Source organism: Antedon mediterranea, chromosome 5 (genome assembly GCF_964355755.1).
Source record: "Antedon mediterranea chromosome 5, ecAntMedi1.1, whole genome shotgun sequence".
NCBI lineage: Eukaryota > Metazoa > Echinodermata > Crinoidea > Comatulida > Antedonidae > Antedon > Antedon mediterranea.
The window spans coordinates 24,725,661-24,745,965 of NC_092674.1; the positions used below are offsets into that span (position 1 = coordinate 24,725,661).

The 20,305-nt window shown below is 33.9% G+C and overlaps 2 protein-coding genes across 4 annotated transcripts in view; one reads left to right on the forward strand and one right to left on the reverse strand.

The window, feature by feature from the left end:
• LOC140050022 (pleckstrin homology domain-containing family B member 2-like) overlaps positions 1-20,305 on the forward strand; it is an 89,773-nt gene that overhangs the window by 23,811 nt on the left and 45,657 nt on the right. The window lies entirely within an intron of this gene.
• Positions 1-20,305, reverse strand: part of LOC140049058 (presenilin-associated rhomboid-like protein, mitochondrial) — a 31,894-nt gene that overhangs the window by 3,909 nt on the left and 7,680 nt on the right. Inside the window, exons 2-10 of one of the 2 annotated variants that reach the window (XM_072093877.1) lie at positions 18,620-18,824; positions 17,800-17,928; positions 17,240-17,384; positions 16,290-16,439; positions 15,035-15,105; positions 13,812-13,913; positions 12,967-13,064; positions 11,457-11,600; positions 10,566-11,299 (exon numbers count right to left, since the gene is read on the reverse strand). In XM_072093877.1, the coding sequence (XP_071949978.1) occupies positions 11,504-11,600; positions 12,967-13,064; positions 13,812-13,913; positions 15,035-15,105; positions 16,290-16,439; positions 17,240-17,384; positions 17,800-17,928; positions 18,620-18,824 (997 nt within the window). In that variant the 3' untranslated portion in view covers positions 10,566-11,299; positions 11,457-11,503. Of the gene's footprint in view, positions 1-10,565; positions 11,300-11,456; positions 11,601-12,966; positions 13,065-13,811; positions 13,914-15,034; positions 15,106-16,289; positions 16,440-17,239; positions 17,385-17,799; positions 17,929-18,619; positions 18,825-20,305 lie in introns of those variants that run through there. The other variant, XM_072093876.1, reaches the window with a different exon arrangement.

Below are 20,305 nucleotides of genomic sequence, written 5' to 3' on the forward strand. Positions count from 1 at the left end.
CAATTATTTGTACCATTCCACTCATAAACATTAAATAATACAAGTACTATTGAAGTGTGACTATTCAATGACATGGCACAACTTTTTGTAAGAATGTTGATTTTTTCAATGGTAAAGCTCTATTTTGGCGGACAGCTTATTACAACAATAGAGAGGTTTTGCAATCTTACGAATACGATAACGAAAACGGATACGTCAGGCACACATATTCGTTTTTCGTAAGCCAGTAAAAATCTGTTTCGCATGGCAACGAAATATTTAGGGCACCATCCAAAATATGACTGTGGTAAATTTGAGCGAAGAGCAGGTACGTGTTGCTTGGTGCTTGGCTGCCTAGGCCTAGCGTAACATCAAAGCGAGTAAGGACTTTAAAAACTGCTATTTATCAAAATTGACCTGGCTTTTTAGTAAATTACCTTATTAAATTACTTTCAATAAATTTATAATTATATTATAATCATAAATCATTCCTGATTCAAATGCAAAATGTGCAAAATAGATTAAAAACTATACTTTTTTTGTAGTTACGAATATGACTGGTGATATTTGTCAACACGAATACGCTTTACGAATATGAAAAAGTTTCAAAAGTTTCACAAATGTGTGACGTATCCGTATTCGTAAGGTTTGTTTCGAAACCTCCCTAATATTGAATTTGTTTTTCGTAATTTTTAGTCAATGTTGAATGGACTAAATTTCCTATCAATTGTTTGTAATACAAGTGAAAAAAAAAAGCCTAATTGAGATTCCATTACATTCACACTCAAATACAAAACAAGAAATCTTTTAAAGTGACTAATAAATAACCAAATACACTGTAATATGGGCATACAGGGATTTGTTGTTATTGTACATTTCAATAAAGAAACCCATAATTTTATATTTACCAGTACTATACACTTCACATTTAATTACATTAAACGTTTGTGTACCTGCTTCACATCAGTTTGATGTTTATACTATATCAGTCGATGGAGTGGTTTTCAATTTATATTTCAAGATAACGTAGAACAAACTAATTGATCCAACAAGATCTTATTTCTAAATAAATACTATCAATCAGCACAGTCAGCATGCAAACATTAATTTATTAATTCAAATTCTGCTGTTTATTAAATATTCAAGTCAAAATGATTATACTGCAGTTACTGCATATAAAGACCGAGAAAAAGACCAATGTATTCAAGCCCTTCCCAATGGCATAAACGCTATGAGCCCTCACTGGCTAAAATTTATTTTTTATTTATTTATTCAACTTCTCACTAACACTGTTAGTGAAGGATCGGGACCAACAGGTGGTAAACACCTCTAAAACGGCCCAGTCCCAATTGCACAGTTTCTGTGTGTGACAGTGGCTGTGTTTGTGTAGACTAGTCCACCGGGGTAGCCCCCTACTCGTCTCGAAAGATGTACTAGGTTCTTTAAAGTGCACATGAGCTATGTGTACACTGGACCTACGGTTTATAGTCCTTATCCGAGAAGACTCGTTCTACCACCAGAACCATGGAGCGAGTGAGCCTCGAACCCTTGCCGATGTTATGGCTACGTAATTACGGTTCCACTGTCTTAGCCGCTCGGCCACTCACTCACTCTGAAAGCTAGGGGCACGGAGCTTACTGCTCAGAGGAAAAAAACAGCCATTGATTTATGTCAAAAGGCCAAGACCACCAGCGTTAGAGGACCTCTGTGTAATGGAACTAGCCCTACAGAATCAGATGATTTGTAGCTTGGATTCGTCCGCATGATGATTTTCTTTAAATGTTATTTAATTTTGTTTAACACAAAAATTAATTATATGTCGCGACTTGACAAAAATAACGGTTATATAAAAGTAAAGCTCTGTCTACACTATCAATCTAATTTGAAAAAAAATGTGATGTGCCCAAAAATGGTAGAGATACGACATCCTCATGTCCATATATGGGCACATCACATTTTTTTGACACATAAGGTTTGATAGTGTAGACAGAACGTCAGAAATAAAGGCACATCAGCTTTAAAGGTTAAGTTCTCTATATTGATGACATTTTAAACACAATTTACTTTTTTGGTAATCATACATACAATGACACATGGAGTACTTTACTGTTTATTTCAATGCCCAATAAAACTAAAAAAACTATAAAACTAAAATCAATACATTAATTGCAGTAGCTGCAATATTCATGTTGACATAGAGACTAAAGTAATACAATTAGTAGTATGGAATAATTTAAGTCAATCCTTACTAAATACTAATAACTTAAATACATTCAAATCCAAATATAAACAATTCCTTTTATCACAATACAGATCGTATTAATAAAACTTTTTCATCAAACTTTTTTTTGTCTCACCTACTGCAAGTATATATGATAGTACATATACTATACCCTTTACGTGTGTCCTCTTGTTGTGTTTGTATAGTCCTGTAGCGTAATTGTGTATAAAAAAAATTTAAAAAATATATATATATATAATATTATTTCTACTACTTTAATTAATATTTAATTATTGTCTATTGTAATTGATACAATTATTAGTGTATTTTGTACTGGTGAAACCAGGCTTAAAGCTCTATATTGAGCTTATTTGGTCTTTTCCAGGCTTTGCATTTTTTTATTTAATACTTATTATGTAAAAATATTAAGTTTGATGCATTGTGAAATAAAAACGAACGAACGAACGAACGAACGAACGAACAATGAATATTTTATTGTAGTTGTGTTTCTAAATGTTATTAAATTTCGAAGTCCTGTGTGAGTGAAGAGGGGTGGAGGAAGGCTAAACCTACATATTAACTTGAATCCTCCATTGATAATGATATATTTGCTTTAATACCCAACGCTGTTCTAGACAAAGTGTAACTTCTCGACATTGTATTAGATTTTCCTTTCTTATAATTGTACAGTGACTGTTTGTTTATACAAATGAATTATATGAGTACATTTTTAAATTGTACTTCATTAATTTAGACAATGATATATATGGGATTACTTCCTCAAAAAAAGTTTCAAAAGTTTCACAAATGTGTGACGTATCCGTTTTCGTTATCGTATTCGTAAGATTTGTTTCGAAACCTCCCTAATATTGAATTTGTTTTTCGTAATTTTTAGTAAATGTTGAATGGACTAAATTTCCTATCAATTGTTTGTAATACAAGTGAAAAAAAAAAAGCCTAATTGAGATTCCATTACATTCACACTCAAATACAAAACAAGAAATCTTTTAAAGTGACTAATAAATAACCAAATACACTGTAATATGGGCATACAGGGATTTGTTGTTATTGTACATTTCAATAAAGAAACCCATAATTTTATATTTACCAGTACTATACACTTCACATTTAATTACATTAAACGTTTGTGTACCTGCTTCACATCAGTTTGATGTTTATAATATATCAGTCGATGGAGTGGTTTTCAATTTATATTTCAAGATAACGTAGAACAAACTAATTGATCCAACAAGATCTTATTTCTAAATAAATACTATCAATCAGCACAGTCAGCATGCAAACATTAATTTATTAATTCAAATTCTGCTGTTTATTAAATATTCAAGTCAAAATGATTATACTGCAGTTACTGCATATAAAGACCGAGAAAAAGACCAATGTATTCAAGCCCTTCCCAATGGCATAAACGCTATGAGCCCTCACTGTCTAAAATTTATTTTTTATTTATTTATTCAACTTCTCACTAACACTGTTAGTGAAGGATCGGGACCAACAGGTGGTAAACACCTCTAAAACGGCCCAGTCCCAATTGCACAGTTTCTGTGTGTGACAGTGGCTATGTTTGTGTAGACTAGTACACCGGGGTAGCCCCCTACTCGTCTCGAAAGATGTACTAGGTTCTTTAAAGTGCACAAGAGCTAGATGTGTACACTGGACCTACAGTTTATAGTCCTTATCCGAGAAGACTCGTTCTACCACCAGAACCATGGAGCGAGCGAGCCTCGAACCCTTGCCGATGTTATGGCTACGTAATTACGGTTCCACTGTCTTAACCGCTCGGCCACTCACTCACTCTGAAAGCTAGGGGCACGGAGCTTACTGCTCGGAGCTTACTGCTCAGAGGAAAAAAACAGCCATTGATTTATGTCAAAAGGCCAAGACCCCCAGCGTTAGAGGACCTCTGTGTAATGGAACTAGCCCTACAGAATCAGATGATTTGCAGCTCGGATTCGTCCGCATGATGATTTTCTTTAAATGTTATTTAATTTTGTTTAACAATAACACAAAAATTAATTATATGTCGCGACTTGACAAAAATAACGGTTATATAAAAGTAAAGCTCTGTCTACACTATCAATCTAATTTGAAAAAAAATGTGATGTGCGCAAAAATGGTAGAGATACGACATCCTCATGTCCATATATATGGGCACATCACATTTTTTTGACACATAAGGTTTGATAGTGTAGACAGAACGTCAGAAATAAAGGCACATCAGCTTTAAAGGTTAAGTTCTCTATATTGATGAAATTTAAATACCCTTAAACACAATTTACTTTTTTAGTAATCATACATACAATGACACATGGAGTACTTTACTGTTTATTTCAATGCCCCATAAAACTACAAAAAACTAAACTAAAATCAATACATTAATTGCAGTAGCTGCAATATTCATGTTGACATAGAGACTAAAGTAATACAATGAATATTTTATTGTAGTTGTGTTTCTAAATGTTATTAAATTTCGAAGCCCTGTGTGTGTGAAAAGGGGTGGGGGAATGCTAAACCTACATAATAACTCCATTGATATAGTTGCTTTAATACCCAACGCTGTTCTAGACAAAGTGTAACTTCTCGACATTGTACTAGATTTTCCTTTCTTATAATTGTACAGTGACTGCTTTGTTTGTACAAATGAATTATATGATGGCAAAAGTACATTTTTAAATTGTATATTAATTTAGACAATGATATATATGGGATTACTTCCTCAAACCTGTAATTTAAATTCATGAAGAAATTGATACAAAATACATCTTCTTTTACAAGAGTATACATTGATTCTTTGCCTTGCCTATTATATGTTTTTATGGGATCATTAAAAAATTATTGTACTGCAGTTACTGCAATAACTTGAATCCGGGACAATTCGACCCTTGGCGATTCGACCCACTTTTGGTGGGATGATTCGACCCGAAACGTGTCACTTTAGACCAAATTCCTATACATTTTTTTGGGTACATTATCAATTTTATCGAACGGCCAACAGAGGCTATTTTCGACAATGTTTGCTTTATTGCATCTTTATCTTCTCTAGTACAGTAGTATTACCCCAGAGTCTCTCTGAAAATAAAGTTTGGGGAAAAAAGCTTATTTATGCTTATAAAATGTATATCAAAGCCGATAAGTGTGCAGAATCGTCTCAGGGCCGAATTGTCCCGCTGTCGTAACTATAATGTTGTACAGTAAGTTAGAATTTCATAAAATTCCCAAAAAAAGAATGCCAAATAACTACAAAATATAGTTAGTTACTGCAGTAGCATAATTTTGACATGATCTCTACCACATCTGCATGTATTCTTGTCATTTGATTGGTTACTTTCAAATCAATTTCTGATCTTTCAAACATGAGAAATACAAGCTTCAATTGCCTGATGTTTCGTATTGACCATTCACTAAAAACCGACGACAAACATTTTGTTGTTGTTATTTTATTATGCACATCGTCAACTAGACTTGCCCCAAGTCTGTATTATCTTTTTTTTTTATTTATTTGTTTTTATTTCGACCGCGATTTTTGTCTGAAAATACAGACTTGTGAAACACGTATAGAAATCGATTTGCAGACCGCAAACATACGATAAGAATGACGTAGGTTATCATACCGTATTTGGCTATATGGGGCGGGCGGTATGTAAATATGGATTTCGAATCAACCAATGATCATTTTGTTTCAAAATGAAAGAGATCGAGTACGTAGGCCTACCAGTGCTTAATGACTGTACGATCGAGACTGTTGAAATATAAAATAGTAATGCCAAGTTGTTTTGTTTATTAATTGTTTAGGCCTAGGCCTCTTTCGTAGGTCCTACTCAACTCGCGTGTATGACCTGCCAAATAAAACGCCAATGAAGTAGGCCTACATACCACCGGCACACAACAGGGCTACACCACCACACAGAACAGGACAGGGTCTCGGTGGGAATTAAATCAAAATTATCTCCGCGTAATAAATGATCCATTCAATGTTTGATTTGCGGAGAAGCTAGCCTATCATATATTAAGACGAGTTTTCATGTTTCAAAGATCCCATCGAATGTTTACCAGACTACTAGTACTCCTAGGCATATAAAATAATTTCTAGCCTTCAGAACTTTCATAAATGTACCCAAGAAGTACACATTGTCTAAACGTAACATAGCGCATGCGCATCATCTTAGTTGTTGAGTCTTTAAAATTCTGAAATATGAATATTTACACGGTGTACGAGTGAGTAGCCAATCGCATGCAGCTGAAACTAGTCAACCGGATAATCGTATGCACCAAGAATTCTTGGTGTCAAACCACGTGACTTGTGCGTGTTTCCCCAGACGGAGTATCCAAAATCAAGTAGTATACGTATGAAACGCCATCTGTGCCAAAATATTTATCTTTTAACTAATATTAAGACAAAACTCCGTCTGGAACCCAGACTAATCGTCAACATTATTACCGATTGGACAATCGCTCATGAATAGATGTTACATTCTGCCTGGTAAAAACTAGATTCAACCAAAATATAATCAAGTTAAGTGTGTTGCTTAACTCAAATTACACCATTAAGCATCTTTCTTATATGTTACTTAATATTTTTGTAGCAAATATTAAATAACAGAGAACACGATATAATTAATAGCACTGATAGATATCATCTTTCTACGCAACTTTCTCTTATCAAAATGATTTAATGATTGGTTAAAAGCTGGATCATAATTATTTTTTTATATCTCATGTAAGGTAATCCTCAAGACTGTTATTGCACAGATTGTTTCTGCCTGAGTTGGTTATTAGAATTAATACCACATTCAGACAGCGTCGTCAGCGACATCTCGTCGGATAAACACTCTTCTTCACACCTAGACTCTTAGTCTAAGGCATTAATTTACATTACATAGGCCAGCGGCCTAAAGTATATAAATATTAAACAAACAAAAATTAGATGCAAAATGAATTACCGTATGTCTTTTTTTAAATGTGCAAAATAAATTTTTATTTTTCTATTATTTATTATTATTATCTGTCATACGATGCTGTCTGAGTTGGGCCTTTACAACTGTATTGTATAGGTCTTAAGATATATATATATATATATATATATATATATATATATATATAAACAAATCAGGCAATGAACATTAATTCTAAACCGCCCGGTGATATACTGAAATTTAATTAATTAATTTGAAACGATAAAGATGAGGAAATCTGTGAGAATGAGAAAAAGTCGTCCCAACCGAGGCTCGAACTCGGACCGCCTGCTTGATATGCAGATGTCCTAACCATTAGACCACTGGGGCTTTCATGGTATTGTTCGAACTCGATTGGATAGCGACTCTTTATATATATATATATATTTTATTCCATTTTATAGGGGGCGGGTTTCCCGCTGTTGAATGAGATTATGAAAAAGAATACACTACAGCATTGATTGTTGGTTTTTTTGTTGTATTATAGCAAATTTGCATTTTTAGTTGAATTTGCCAGCATGTTTGGATTTTCTCTATTCACTCTCTATTTTTATATTTTGGCACAGCTGTAGTTGGGTTTTAGCCAGGAAACAATTAATGTCATAGACACAAAATCGATGAATAATATAAAAAAAGATAAATTAAAATTTGACTAACCAACTGATTGAATTGATGCTTGTGGCCAACATATAATATTGTTTAAAGCCAATTATCCTAATAAAGTTGAGACAACTAATTGATTCTTGGCATTAAAGGAAATCTCGATCACAAACCTTACCGCTAGCGTAAACCAGTCTTACACGTCCATACGCGTAAACCTTGCACGGCAAGACAGGAAAAAAGTAAATTTCGGAATGTATTTATTCTTAATTTTTTTATTTATTACAGTATGTACAGTACAAATATATGACCAAAACAATAGCTATTAGCATAAAGCTAAAACCGTATTACAAATAAAATAAATCACAAGGTACCAAGAAAGTCTGTTTTTTTGGTTTGTGGTTTTGTGGAATTTCTCTATAATTGTAAAACTTAATGCTGTTAATAGGTTACAAAATAAATAGAATACATTATGTGGCCAGTATCTGAACACTTCCCGACATGTTTTGATTTTAATTATCATAAGTATTATTAATCCTCGTTGCTGATTTATGTTTAATAGAGGATGTTGTCAGTACAGTGGAGAATAACGCACCCGGATTAGGTAACAGAGGTCTCGTGGGTGGCGCTTGCGTCACCCTGAGGGATACTTGAGGCTTTACAGTATTAAAGAACTGGGTTATGTGTTATGAGTAATCAAATTATCATCTATCCCACAAGGAACAGTCCTGGTTCTATTTGTTTTTAGTAGGTCAGACATTTTAAAAGAAAACAGGTATTTATTAAGTAAAAGAATGTTAAGTAAAATGAAAGATGTTCTATATAGTTATTTGGTAGCATTTCTGCTATGAAACTTTCTTAAGTTGTAGTGCACTTCTATTTTTATTTTTTACCTCAAAAATCAGTTTTTACCCACAATTTTCTTCAACTAATATTTACTACGAAGCAGGGAAGTTATTATTGCCGAGGAAAGCCATGCACTCAACAAAAATGTTGTCTTTCACAGAATTGGTAGAATTTGCTTCCCTATGATGAAAACTAATAGTTTACAAATTCTTTTCTCCCAACTGCTACGAAGCTTTTTAATGCAAATTTTGCTAGGTGAACATACTTATATATAAGACTGTTTTCTACATTTTTATGATATTTTTTAATACTGCAAATGCCATGTTTTAACCTTTTTATGTCATATTTGTATATGTTGCTTTTTTTATTTTATCCCTTGGTGTCATGCTGTTTGTATTTTACCTATCATATTTTATTGTTTATTTTCGAGCCTTGATAGAATAAAATAATTGGAAGATATTGTCCCCCTGAAAAAATAATTTTTTTGTTGAATATGCCATTTTAATGCAGCATAATACTGCAGTATTTACTTTGACAAAAAATTGGGTAGGAAAACCAATTATTTACCTGAAAAAATTATAATTTAAAGCAAAAATAGTCAAATTGGCTGTTAGTGTAATAGCCAATTGGTTTTTGGTTGAATTTAACAGTTTGTCATTTTATAAATGAAAACATAATTTTGTTCTGTTTTTTCTTTTACAGGAGTGATTAACTTTTAAACTAAAAAATGGCCTATTCAAAATCTGATTTTATTAATCTTCATTTTTCATGTTTTTGGAGGACAATACATCTTTAAATTGAACTGGTTCATTCCTTGATTAACACATGGAGGTATTTTACACTTGCATGATCAATGCTGCGCTTTTGAGCTCTGTCTACACTATCAAACAGTTAGTCCAGATCCCTATGTCAAAAAAAGTGCCTTCGTGTGCAGATCATGGGGAAAGTGTAAACATTGTGTTTTAGGAATATTTGAATCATGCTGGTTATAAAAACCCATGTTGTCAAATTTCTAAAATTCATCTTTGACCTCTGACCTCAATTTGAATGTTTTGACCCATTGAAAACAAAATGGTCATATCTTTGCAACACGTAGATTAAATGAAATAATTTTAGTGTCAAATTATTTGGAAGATGCATATTAATATTCGTTCTAATGGAAAAGTTTGTCCAAAAATGGCTGGAAGTATGATTTTTGGCATATTTGACCTTTGACCTACATATCATATAACTCCGTAACTAACAGTTGGACAAACTTTAAATAGGGCTCAAATTAATCTGTAGGTATATGTTTCTATTCAGTCTAATAAGAACTTTTTCAAGAAAATGACCCAAAATATTTTTATTGACCTTTGACCTGTACTGGTAGTACACATTTCTATAATCTCAAAAACTATTGGCCGTAAAATGGTTGTTTTTGTGAAATGGTTCGAAAAATTTACATTTATATGTTGTATAATAACAACAGTTGTTAGAAATGTAAAAGAATTTTATTTATGATCACTAACTTTGTAATTTATTAACATCACTAGCATTTGTTATAATATTAAAATGTATTATATTTGCTGATTTTAAGCACATCACATGAATTTATCAGTGTGATGTGCCCAAATATGGTAGTGATATGCCCAAATATGATATGACATCATCATCATGTTCATATATGGGCAAATCAAATTTTTTTTGTCACATAAAGTTTGATACTGTAGTGTTAAACTCTGTCTACACTATCAAACTAGATTGACAAAAAAAGTGTGATGTGCCCAAATATGGTAGTAATATGCTCAAATATGGTAGTGACATGACATCATGTCCATTATGGGCAAATCACATTTTTTGTCATGTAAAGTTTGATACTGTAATGTTATACTGAGCTTTAGATTCAAGGTTTTGATTAAAAGACATTGCATTCTACTTAAACTATAAATAAACCGAAAACAGCATGTGGAGTGATACTTATTACTTTTTTAATTCAGCATATGGCAATTTTTATATTGTTATTCAAATGCAATAACAAAAATTAATATCAAAGTATTTTTTTTTTTCCTGAGGCAAGGCCTAACACAAGGTTGTTTATCACAAGATTGTTTATCACAAGATAACATTAAGCTATAGACTTGATTGAGATCATTAAGCCTTAGTTCCCTGTGGGCATATACTTGAAACATTTGAACCATTGTTTTATAAACATGAATTCATGTGTAGGTCAAGGGTTAAATTATCTTTAAAAACATTATTTCAAATCTATGAAAAGTCTACATGCATATCTTTTTTCCCCAATCCTATATTGTACTGATCAAATGTTCAACAATATAATGAAAGTACTCAGAAACTTGATATTTTGGCTCATGTTAAAAGAATTCCTATTTTTCTTTTTTTTTATTTGTGAAGATAATAAACTGATTTTCTTGAATTTCAATAGGCATTTTCTGTCAGTATATACCTATTTACATAAACAAATTCAGAATAGGAACAATTACACAGCTTTTGGCACTGTACTGTTGAGTACTTGGCAATCCTGGTTACAAGTTGTTACATTTTGCAGATGTGAAAAGGTTACAAGCAGACAAGCCTTTGTACAACAAGCCTTGAAGAATATGTGAGGCGCAGGAGGCACAAACAATTGGCAGGGGTGGAGGAAGGAGGCAGCAGTGGAGATGAAGGGCATTGTCCCAGTGGGGTCCTGAAAACACAAATACCCGACCTTTCAAAATACTGTGTAAAATCTATCGCCTATCAAGGGGTGCACATATATGTTTTAACAAAGGTGTCCTCTTAATAGAGGTTCTAAACAACTGAATATTTCTACTTCAAGTGCGATAAAACAAATTTAAACTTACATTCCACTCTGAACAATTAACAACTCTTCTGTCGACTCAAACATTCATCATACTTTGCCTGGTTTTTCCCGGAATTCATGCCACTTTTCCAGCATTTTTATCCGGTTTCCCCAAAGCCGTTTATAACCATCACCAGCATAATAACTGAAAAGAATATAATCGGATTATACATATTTGAAAACTATCCAAGCTACCAGGGAATTTATTTTAAAATTTATGTCTTTAGGCACAGGTGGCCAAAGATTACCAATACTAAAATAATCACTGTCAGATAGGTGATAATCCCTATTTCTGTGAACCAATTCACCAGGGTAACCCCCTACCCATCTCAAATGATATTGTACGTAAGGTGGGGAGGGGGGGGGGGGTTTGATTAGTGATTGGTTTTGTAGATTAAGAGTAATCATGTATTTAAATTATATATTGTACTTGTTATTTTTGGAGAAGGGGAGGGTGGGGAATAACTGTGTACACTGGACCTACGGTTTATAGTCATTATCCGAGAAGACTCGTTCTACCACCAAAACCATGGAGCAAGTCGGCCTCAAACCATGCCGATATTGTTGGCTCTTTAGTTACGGTAAACAGTGCCCCTGCCTTAACCGCTCGACCATTTGGCTCACTTATAATAAGCTTATAATTAAAATAAGCGAATAATTCCTAACACAACTTTGTCCCTCATTTTTTTGGTTTTGTAGATTAAGAGTAATCATGTACTGTATTTAAATTATATATTGTACTTGTTATTTTTGGAGAAGGGGAGGGTGGGGAATAACTGTGTACACTGGACCTACGGTTTATAATCATTATCCGAGAAGACTCGTTCTACCACCAAAACCATAGAGCAAGTCGGCCTCAACCCATGCCGATATTGTTGGCTCTTTAGTTACGGTAAACAGTGCCCCTGCCTTAACCGCTCGACCATTTGGCTCACTTATAATAAGCTTATAATTAAAATAAGCGAATAATTCCTAACACAACTTTGTCCCTCATTTTACAGCTAAGTTTCCCAATATCGAACTCTGTACAACAGCTATTGAACAACTGCATTTCAGAATATCATAAATTTTGGGTCAGTACATTTTTAAATTTTATACACATCCAACATTAGGTTTACTTGCCAGTTACAGGATGGATAAACTGTAACTTACTTGTCTTAAGCTCTGTCACACTATCAAACTAGTTTTGACAAAAAAAAGTGTGATGTGTCCAAATATGGTAGTGATATGCCCAAATATGGCAGTGTTATGACATCATCATGTCCATATATGGGTATATCATATGTTTTTGATAGTGATAGTGTAGACAGATCTTAATTCTCATTTGAGGCTCATGGAGTGAATTAGTTTTACTTGAAAGCTTTGCATAGGCTAGCATTGAATCTGAGAATTGAATTTTTAATGCATTTTAAATGTTGTTAGATAAAATCATGGGGGACAAAATTGTTGGAAATTGTGGGTTGTTTTGATACAGGTGGTGTTTGTTAATATTAGGTACTGTCATCACTTACCAACCAAATAACAGGCCAGAAAGGTGTGCAGCATGGTCAAAGAAAGCCCATCTCATGACAACCCCTAGTGATTCTATACCAATCAATACCTTCAATGCCTACAACAACAAATAATTTATGCAAACTTAACATTTCGGTCCATTAATTATATTATTACCGAAAAGATGACAATGCTGTGGGTATCAGTGGCTGGATCTCAATGGAGATACAAAAAAAAAGCGAAAAGCTAAATCAAAACAAAACAGCCAGAAAAGGTAGCAGAGCTAATTCTCCAATAAGATTTTACTGGTAATTATCATATCATATAATTTTAACTTAAAATTTAAAAATTATGGAAGGACCCCTAAACTTTCGATTCAGAAAGTATACATAAAAATTGTATGTTTTAAGACATCCTGTTATTGGCTTTTGGCTGTTGGATGTGAATTAAATAATTAAGAATTAAAGATTAGACCCGTACTGGTTACGTTCCATAGCCACCACCCGCAAGACTTTATTTCTTCATCCATACTTCTATCAACGAATAACTTAATAACAACAAGAGGAACACTATTATAATGTTTGGGAAATTACTGAACACTAATCTTTCAAAAATTCGTAATTTTAGTTTTACACCCACATTCATTAAACAACTCTCTTTGGAACACCAAACTTTAACATTTTTACACTATGGCCAATCCCTAATCAGGGGATATCCCTATTATGAAAACGCTTAGGTCCCGAAAGTGTTCCTTTTATAGAGGTCCTTCCATAATTTTAAAGTTTAAGTTCAAACTGTGATAGTATCAGTAAAATCGTATTGGAGAATATGAGCCAATGAGAGGTAAATATGAATTATAACTTACCGTTCCAGCAGAGAATGTGAAAAATGGAAGAAAAACTATTGCAAGTCGAGCATCTGGATATTGGAAACATGTAGACCCCAAGACAGCCATTATTGCACCGGACTAGAAACAGAACGAATAATTTATTTATTGTTAGGAAACATTTATATCACATACCGTATTTTCCGGAGTATAGGTCGAGACTTTGTGGGAAAATTTTAATTGCAAAATCGGGGGGTCGACTTATACTCCGACCATGCGATTTTTGAAAAAAATATGTTCAAAAGCCGTCAGCTATCAAGGCCCAGCAAGGTCAGTGGCCTATCATCAATCACTCACAGAAGTTTTCAATTTAATACCTACATTGTACAAAATATTATACAACTCCAACAAGTACTGGTCAATAAAATATTAATATATCACAATGACTCATTTTGATGTTAATATTACGCTTTTAAGATAATTAAGAATAAATAGTTTTCTCTATGCTTATTCACTCTCGCGAAAACATCGTAACACACACCACAGACGTCGGAATGTCCATGCAGCATGTTTGTTATTGCGCGATATTTTCATCTATACACATGCGCAGTTTGTTTGTTTGTTCGTAATTACAATTACTGCGCATGTCTATTCATAAAATAAATTCTCCTTAGTCGGGCGCGTGTACATTTTACAGATAACGCGATTTACAACTACTCGCCTGTACAATTAATAAGCCTCCTAACGGAAAACTCGTTTTAATTTATTCGAGTGACGCGAAAAACATCGCTTATGGCAAGTGACGCTACATCGCTGTCATTTATTATAGGCTGGTGAAGACGGCGGCGAAGTCGTCGCCATTACGTCCGTCCGATATTGATTAGGCCTACACTTTCATAATATAAACAACCAACCACATTTCATACATTTCTAGCCCTCTTTGAACTTTAAAGTAAGTTGAGTTATTAGCCGATTTTGGGGGGCGACTTATATTCAGGTCATACCAAAATCAACGATATTCTAGGCCAAAGTTGGGGGTCGACTTGTACTTGGGGTCGACCTATACTCCGGAAAATACGGTAAATATTAACTATTATGAGACATTAAAATAGCATATTCAACAACAAAAATTGTTAAAAAAACATTTTTCAATGAGACCATAGTAAAGTAAAGTTAAGTTCAGCACATTGTTTTCTAATGTTTAGGCCCTGTCCCAACTCCTCTTGTAATGACTCTGTTATTGAGCACAATATTCTACTTACCGCTCCTAATGATGGGTTATACTTTGAAGTCAAGACTTTTAGTAGATGACTAGAAAATGAGGACCACACACCTTAAAAACAAACAAAAGACAATTGTAATATTGGTTAAACTACTAATTGCAATTAGTTGAAACACTCTAGAATTAGTAAAATTTAACTTTTTATAAACACAAGTTTTAACATTATTTTATGCAATCCAAATGTAACTCCACTCACTAATTCATAACTAGATAACACCTTAAGTGATCACTGGATATAATTTTAAGTGACCCCTGGATATAATCTTAAGTGACCCCTGGATATAACCTTAAGTGACCCATGGATATCATCTTAAGTGATCCCTGGATAACATCTTAAGTGATCCCTGGATAACATGTTAATTGATCCCTGGATAATATGTTAAGTGACCCCTGGATAACATCTTAAAGACACCTTCCCTACAATTTGTGACGTTTTGTAAAAATAATACATTTATTACTTTAAAAACATTAAACCAGGTCATTTCTTGTCTTAAATGTAGGTTTTATGGTAAATTATGATAAAAAGTGAGAAACAATGCACTACCTAAGTAGCTCGCGGCGACTGACCTCTCGTGGACGGTCTTTAGGCCTAGCCTAGCTAGGCTTAGTTTTGTAGGCCTAGCTGGTAAACATCGGTAGCGTACGAACATCGTACGCTAGCTATATACCTAGCGTGACGTTGTATATTTGCTGCATTAATTGTCGTTCTATTTTTCCCAGACTCCGTTGATACAAATTGGGGAAAACCCGGTATTTTCGCTGAAAAGTTAAGAGTCTTCCATTTGTTTTGGCCTCACGACGATCGATCGAAAAGTGGGTGAATTACAGAAGAAAAATAGAAATATCAATCCGCGCGCAATGCATTTTGGGATTTATAGCGGGCCGCTATAATTATTAGAATCGACTTATTTTTTACATTTTTAACCATTTAAAGACGAAAAAAGTTATCGCAATAGGACCATATAGTATTATTTTTACATTAAATATAGTTTGTGATCTTAAAATAGATCTAAAAAACGTAGGGAAGGTGTCTTTAAGTGACCCCTGGGTAACATCGTAAGTGACCCCTGGGTAACATCGTAAGTGACCCCTGGGTAACATTGTAAGTGACCCCTGGATAACATCGTAAGTGACCCCTGGGTATCATCTAAAGTGATGCCTGGATAACTACTCTAAATGCTAGGTAAAATTTTAGTTGATTATTTACTGAAAAATTGTATCTATTAAATACCAACCTGCAGACATATACATAGCCAAGAATTGTTCTTTGCCAAATAACCTCTCCATACTGTGAGAAAATGTCCATAAGACATACATATTGACTGCTAAATGCCACAGAGAGTAGTGACTAAATGTTGACAGCACCATTGGTATACATACAGCATCTGTAGGAAAAGTAAAGTTACAATCTACTAACCATCTACAGTAAAACTTCCAATGGACACACCAAGACACTTTCCTCTGAAATGCATGAGGGGCAAGGCGTTTTAAAAGACAGTCGTTATACAGGGGACACCCACACTAAGAGGACACTTTGTTGGGTCCAGAAGGTGTCCCCTTAGCAAATGGCAAGAACATAATCAGGTGTGTTAGAAAAAAGTATTATCGTCTAAATTTTGAGTATTAAAGTATTGAACATAGGAATATGTTCATACTGTACATAAAATGTATCTTATGTATTTTACCATTTATCAGTCAGAAATAAATTCAAAATTCAAAAAACTTGTATTGTCCAATTACATACACAAACCATACAATTGGAAATGTGTCGTTTGATACACTACATACAAAGCAATTATAAAATAATATAGAGTTATACTGAACATCATTCACAATACTTGTTACAATATAAAAGAGGACACGTAACTGAAGCTAAAACTTAGTGTATTGTGTTGAGGAAAGACTAAGCGTATTGCAGATTATTGCAAATTATTTAAGTAAATATCTTAAAAAATGAATTAAGAGCTCAATTTAAGAACAATCAAACTATAACATCTGAGATATCACTATCACCTAAATAAATTCCTGTCATTTGATTGAACGATTGCTTTGCCTTGTTGAAATATAACTTTCATTATTCAACTCATGCCATTATTTGTACCATTACACTCATAAACATTCATTATTTGTATACTATTAACCTATTGCTGAAAGATTAATACATAATACACAAAAGAAAACTTACTAGCAGCTGGGTTGGCACTGAACCACTTGACCATAAACATCTGCATGAATGGGAGTCGCCAGAGAGCAAAAACTCCTACATTGAGTGCAACGATACCGAGGACAACCTTCTGTGTCCCAAGAAGACCAGAGAACCATTGATGAATCTGTAAGAAAATAGAGTTTATTAGAATTTTTAATCGTTTGAGGTTAGAAAGCAGTTGGTGTCACAGAGAAGCAGCAAGAGAATTAGTGTAAATAAATTAAAGGAGTGACAAAAAAACAGCACTATCAGGTATATTCTAAAGGTGATTAGCAGTCTTTAAATGTGGTTATACCCTGCGACCTATTCAGCACATCATCATTGTTTTCAAGTATCAACAAATGCAGGAATGTACTTGAATACTAGACATCTGTGGTGAACAATGGCACAGATCCTGGTGGATTTTGTTTTATTTTTATTTTTTACTGTGTTCCACCACATCAACATTCAAAACGGATCAGCACCCTTGCTGGTGAACCAAGAAGAGGTTGCCATTGGGTGCAAACTGCAATATTTAGATTATTTAGCTTTTGTTATACCTGCTGTCTAAACTCTCCAGCTTTCTCAGTGTTAAAGAAATTAAACTGACCAAGAGCTCGACTGATGGCCTTTGACCTCATGCCTTCATACTGCCAGATTGCAGCGCCTGCAAAACTGCTACCAGTAACCTAAAAATATTGATTCAATTGACATTATTTACTTTAGAAAAAGTTTAATTTCAAAATAGTATAAAAATAACAATTTGTAGTGTAAAAAAAATTCTATCCACAGATGTTGCAACTTCACTTTGTTTTCTTGGTAGATGAAAATTCAACATTTAAACTCTAGTAATGTCCAATGTATATATTATGAAAGATTATAATCATGCTTGAGTATAACCTCATCCCAAGATGTTGGTAATTCCATTTTAAATGTAATACCATTATAATTAAACTCCACAAAATGTTGTAACCAGATGTACAAAAAGGCATTATAAAACCTGTTCTTACAGGAACAGGTCTTAGGGTCTTTCACACCTGTTCCGCTATGGTCATAGTAAGTCCGGCAACGGAAAATGAAATCAAAAGTCAATGTTTTGTTTTCACAACGCTCCATGCGTCTATGCACCAATCAATATGCTTGTATCCACATGAAAACAAAACATTAATGTTCGGTTTGATTTGCCGGAGTCACACCGAAACTGTGCTGGAACAAGTGTGAATCTTTTATGGTACTGGTCTGGTAACTGTAGTCCATGATGTTTGCAGGCTAGTAGTTGTCTTAATATGTTTTTTTTTATTTTCAATTATGGTTTTATTAATTGTGTATTTATTTATGTTGTTCTTTTTCTGTAAACATTAACGTGTAATGGAATCATACCACACATGCAAAAGCAAAAGGTTTGAATAATTTGCGCAATGGAACTTTGACATCTTCTCTAAAACGAACTTGGAAGTGTTCAAGACTGGACGGTTCAAAGTTGGCTTCTACAACATCTCCTTTCTTTTGTTTTGGTTTTCTTCCAATTTTTTTACTTTCATTTTCTATTAATCTTTTAAATGCCCGGTATTGTTGTTGACTTGGTCTGCAAGAGAAATTATAGGCTTTTGAGTTGAGTTCAGTAGGCAAGACAATATTTGAAACACAATAATTAATATGTAGGCCTAGTAGGCTAGGCCTATCCCCTTTCTATTATTTAGTATTTTCCAAACCAAAATTTAAAAAAATTTAAAAATACATTTGCTCCAAAAACAAAACTACTACTAGGGCCCTAGGCAGTCTAGTCCAAGCTTAGCTGTGATTACTCTTCCCATGCTCCGTCTATAAGCCTAGGCTGGCGTAACATAGAAAGCCTGATACTGGCTGGGATTTGGTGGGCCTGTAACACAAAATTTGGTCCGGGGCCAAAACTGGTCCGGTCGGATCGATTTTGGCGTTGAAACAGCCTCTAAAACAGGTCCGACTAGGCCAAAACTGGTCCGGCCTTCAAAATCGCTTATTTAGCCATAAAAATATCATAAGAAGCCTGGGAAAAGTTCAAATGGTTGAAGTAAAACCTCTATGCTTTAGAGTAAATATACCATTACCGTAAAATCGAAAAGAAATTATCGAAACGGAGAGATTAAAAATGTGCAAGAATAAATTGGCGTTCGGTTCGGAAGGAATCTTCAATTATTCCATTGTAAAATTTGCAGGATAAATTAGTAATAGCGCCCTCTGATTTTTTCTTTGTGGGGGGGGGGGGGGGTGGGGGAGGACTTTTTCATTCACATTGTATTCATATATTTTGATTAAATAAGGTTTGATTAAATACATTCTCACATATTTCCTCATTTTATCGTTTCAAAATAATACATTTTCAGTATATCACTGGGCGGTTTAGAAATTGTTTTTAATATATAACTTTAACTTGCACTGAAGGGTTTAAAAAAGAGGGTTCTCATATAATATTTTTTGTTGAATATTCCATTTTTAATTTGTCATCTTCATGTTTGATTTTGATAATGTCATCATACCAATGATGTGTGTTTTGTAATTTCACCTACTGTGTGCTAACAGTCAACATCATTCCAATCCATAAGTCAGGTGACTATAGTGATGTTTCTAATTATAGACCGATTTCCTTATGTTCTACAATTGGTAAATTGCTTGAGAGAGTTGTTGGTCAAAAGTTACTATCTTTTCTTGAAGAAAATACACTTCTCTCCGAGAAACAACATGGCTTATTGAGGGGTAGGTCTTGTACCACCTTACTTACAGATGTTATAACTGATTGGTCTAAAATACTTGATGAGCGTTCTCCGCCCCATATCGATGCGATTTTTCTCGATTGGCGGAAAGCTTTTGATAAAATTAGCCATAAGATTCTGTTAAGCAAGTTACATAATTTTGGTATCTGTGATTCAATGCTGGACTGGTTTAAATCCTACCTATCCTGTAGATCTCAACGAGTTACATTTAGGGGCTCCACTTCCGAGAATATATTGGTAAAATCCGGGGTTCCTCAGGGATCAGTGATTGGGCCAATCCTCTTTAATCTCTTTGTATCCGATCTCCCCTCCTGCA